Source organism: Mesocricetus auratus, unplaced genomic scaffold, assembly GCF_017639785.1.
Source record: "Mesocricetus auratus isolate SY011 unplaced genomic scaffold, BCM_Maur_2.0 Super-Scaffold_100676, whole genome shotgun sequence".
Lineage (NCBI taxonomy): Eukaryota > Metazoa > Chordata > Mammalia > Rodentia > Cricetidae > Mesocricetus > Mesocricetus auratus.
In genome coordinates, this window is record NW_024429266.1 from 182,190,028 (window position 1) to 182,194,307 (window position 4,280).

A 4,280-nucleotide genomic window follows, 5' to 3' on the forward strand; every position below is an offset into this window, starting at 1 on the left:
TAGAGGCTTGCTTCACTGCATTTTAAAAGGAAGCCAGACCTCAGGGTGGGCTCACTCTAGCTCTGCCAGTTGAGTTTCCGTCTTCTCCAAGACTAAGCAGTTTGGGCTACCTTCCGAGGTTTCTCCCCATCGCCATGGAGGAGTCATCAGAAGTACTCGACTCGGTTGTGAACCCAGAACCTCAGAGGAGCAATGAGGACCAGGATGAACAATACCACTCAGATGAGTCTGGTATGCCCGCCTTTCTGCTCTGGGTTTGGGGAAGTCAGCAGGGGACCATCCTTTCTCATTTTGCTAGGCAGCAGGGGGCTGCTACCCGGGACCCCAGACGGTGCTTATAGTAGTCCGTGTGGGCTACAAGACCTTGTTGTGGGGGTACAGATAAACCAAGCCAGAGGTGGCCAGGAATGTACCTTCCTCAGAGAGAAAGCACTGGTCCAAAAAGGAACGAAAAGAAGGGGAAAATATTGTAGGGGGACCATGTTAAGGGCAGCAGTGGAAAAGATTTGGGACAAACCCAGCATGGGGATTATGGCAAAACATGGTGGGGCAGAATTTCCATAGCAACAACTGGTCTCTGCAGTGGTTTTTAAAACATACTTTATAATAAATATATATGTACATACGTATCTCTGGTTTGCCTAGAACTCCCAATGAAAACCCAGTGGCCTCCAAGTGAGAGTTCTCCTGCCTCTGTCTCCCAAATCCTGGGATTAAAGGTGTGGGCAGGTTTCCATAGTTTTTGTTTTGTTTTAGCTCAGAAATCCCTTTTGTAGTCCAGGATATCCTAGACTTTTCCCCAATTTTATTTTTACGCCAAAGTGCATTGATGTTTTAGTTACATGTATTTCTGTGAGAGGGTGTTGAATCTCCTGGAACTGGAGTTTCAGTTGTGAGCTGCCATGTGGAATTGAACCTGGGTCCTGGAAGAGCAGCCAGAGTTCTTACCACTACCAGCCATTTCTCCAACTCCATCCTGGAACTTTTTGTAGGCTAACCTGGCCTCAAATTTGAGATCCTCATGCCTCTGCCTCTAGAGTAGAGTGCTAGGATTAAACATGGCCCCACTCAAGGCTTATTTATTTATTTTTGGTTTTGTTGTTTGGTTTCTCTGTATTGTTTTGGAGGCTGTCCTGGAACTCACTCTGTAGACCAGGATGTCCTCGAACTCACAGAGATCCGCCTGCCTCTGTCTCCCCAGTGCTGGGATTAAAGGCGTGCGCCACCAACGCCCGGCGGAATCTTTGTTTTTTTTTTGTTTTTTTTTTGTTTTTTTTTTTTTTGGTTTTTCGAGACAGGGTTTCTCTGTGGCTTTGGAGGCTGTCCTGGAACTCGCTCTGTAGACCAGGCTGGCCTCGAACTCGCAGAGATCCGCCTGCCTCTGCCTCCCGAGTGCTGGGATTAAAGGCGTGTGCCACCAACGCCCGGCGGAATCTTTGGTTTTTGAGGCATTGTTTCTCTGTATCTTTGGAGGCAGTCCTGGAACTAGCTTTGTAGACCAGGCTGGCCTGGAACTCAGATCTGCCTGCCTCTGCCTCCTTAACACTGGGCTTAAAGACCTGTGCCACCCACTTTCTGGGAGCGCTTTCCAGAGTTTCCATTTCAGGTGAATGGCTTCTCAGGGGAACTAGCCCGGGAACCAGCTGAGCCACAGACTCTGAACGTGGGCAGGGTGTTGTTGCTGCAGGTGAAGTTCATGAGCCTGAGGGCCTCCAGGTTTTCCTTATCTCCTGGCCCTGGGGGCTATGGGCTTGACTGGGTGAAGCCCTCTGTGGCACTTCTAGGTCTTTCTTCATCCGATCCGAGAAAAAAATGTTTGCCCTGGATCTGCCTTACCTGGCAGTTACCTGTGACCTCCTTATTTCTGTGTGATACCTTTATGTTTTGGGGCTTTAGTTTTAGTTTTGAGACTGTTGCCTCTACTGACCTAAAACTCACTGTGTTTAGGCCAGGTTAGACCCAAATTCTGTCAGTAATCCTTTCTGTATCCCAAACCTGGAAATAACAGAAGGGAGCCACCATGACATGACTCAACCTTGATGATACGTGTCGTTGAGTTTCCTCTAAGACAGGCCAATCTCCTGGGTGTGAATGGGAAGAGTAGGGTTGGTTTCCTAAAGTACCCTGTTTACACAGTCTAATAGGGAGCACCGGAACTCAATTAGATTTAGGTGGAAAGTTTTTGTTTTTGGTTTTGTTTTTGGTTTTTCGAGACAGGGTTTCTCTGTGGCTTTGGAGGCTGTCCTGGAACTCGCTTGGTAGTCCAGGCTGGTCTGGAACTCACAGAGATCCGCCTGCCTCTGCCTCCCGAGTGCTGGGATTAAAGGCGTACGCCACCAACGCCCGGCATTAGGTGGAAAGTTAATAGCCAGTTTTCTAAAGCGTTCCAGAGTCCCCAGCAGAGCAAGCCACATTCCCAGCACAATTGGCTTGTGGGCACAGAGTCTCACCAAGTGTGAGTTCCCACACATGAATAAAGGTCTCAACCTCTGGACCTAGAAAACAGGCAGTTAGGCCACAGGAACATTAGTGCATGGGATCACACACGGCAAAGAAGCCAGGGGCTCTATCTCTACACAAACGCTAGGATGCCTTTCTGAGGTACTGCTTTGGAGAATGGTGGGCCTCACTGATGGCTCTTCACCTGTGTTTCAGAAGTCTCACAGCCAGAAATATTAGCGGAGGACCTAAAAGAGCTAACACTCAGCCCCAGCGCCAAGAAGCCTTCCCATCGCCCAGTACGTCGTCGTCCTGGCCGCCGCCGCCGAGTCATCTCAACAAAGATAAAACCGGTTGAGAACAAAAGTGAAATAATCTTGAGAAAGGTCCAAAGTGCCTTTCCCAGGAGGCAAGTTCGCACACTGCTGTCTGTGCAGAAAGATCCTGTGGCAAGGATGAAAAGATTTATTCGGGTGAGTTGCATTTGTGGACAGGGCTATTTATTATATTAGATAGCAACCCCAGCCTCTGGGTAATGACTGAAATTACCATGTAAATCTAGACAAGATAGTGACTGCTTTCTTTCTTTCTTTTTTTTTTTTTTTTGTTTTGTTTTGTTTTTGGAGACCGGGTTTCTCTGTATTGTTTTGGAGGCTGTCCTGGAACTCACTTTGTAGACCAGGCTGGCCTCAAACTCAGATCCATCTGCCTCTGCCTCCTAAGCGCTGGGATTAAAGGCATGCGCCACCAACGCCAGGCAGTGACTGCTTCTAATTCCCAATCCTTCAACTTCCAGGACTATCCTCTGCTACATAGTCTGAGGGCAGCCTGAGCTGTAGGCAAATAAGCAGTGGTAAGCAGCAGTCAATCTGGTTATAACTGTTTAGCCCAGGCTGCCCTCCAATTCAATCTACAAACTTGCCCCTCATTCTTCCCAGTGCTGGGATTGATTACAGGTTCCTGAGCTACCATCCAGGGCTAACAGACTGCTCTGTTCTCTGTGGAGACCAGGCTGGCTTTAACCTGGGATGGTCCTCCTTACACGTGGTGCCAATAACAACTTCTCACAGAGTAGGTGTTTTAACTTTGTCTTGATAGTTTGAAATAATTTTTGTTTTTGTTTTTTTTTTCTCATGAAGATTGAGAAGAAACTAAAAAGTCGTAATGGAGATGTGGTAAATAACTTTTTATTGCTAATACATGTTGGTGGGTTGGGTGTCTGTTTCGTTGCTTAATTTGCGGATGTGGGGCCTGGGGTGCATGGTCTCAACCACTTGGAATTCTGGTTATTGAACCCAGTACTTAAACAGGTGAGGATTTATGTTTGTTTGGCTTTGCAATATCATGATTAACTCACCTATTATTTCTTTCAGTATGAAGAAGGCGAACCATTCAGATGCCTTTGCACTTTCTGCCTGTATCAAGGATGGGACCCTTCTGAAAATGCTAAAATAGGGAAAGATTAGGGCTACTTTTGTATACTGTCTTTACTGCTGATACTACTACACAGCAGTGAGTTCTGTAATAGCTTTATTCTTTTTCCTGGTGTTGGGCGATCTCTTTCCATACTTGTTACAAATTAAAAGATCGAGAATGTGTGAAGCATATGAGTGACCCAAAGAAGAAAGAATGGGCCTCAAGTTTTCTGTGGGCTTTAGAATTCTCAAGTCTTTAGGTAATAGCAATAGCATTTTGGGGTGGTTTGGTTTAGAAGGTATTATTGGAATAGTTCTTTGTATTCTCTAGTTTGTAGAAATTTGTAATAAAGGCAAAGACAATCTTGTTATCTTGATTTTTAGTAATACACAGAACGAAATAAAGTAGACCATTGTAGTTTGTAA

The 4,280-nt window shown here is 46.2% G+C and overlaps 1 protein-coding gene across 1 annotated transcript; it reads left to right on the forward strand.

Moving 5' to 3' along the window:
• On the forward strand, positions 1-4,280 carry Dppa3 (developmental pluripotency associated 3). The gene is made up of 4 exons (XM_040738320.1): positions 1-231; positions 2,656-2,912; positions 3,579-3,614; positions 3,813-4,280. Exons 1-4 carry the CDS (start codon positions 135-137, stop codon positions 3,903-3,905), a joined length of 483 nt encoding a protein of 160 aa, XP_040594254.1. The 5' UTR covers positions 1-134; the 3' UTR covers positions 3,906-4,280.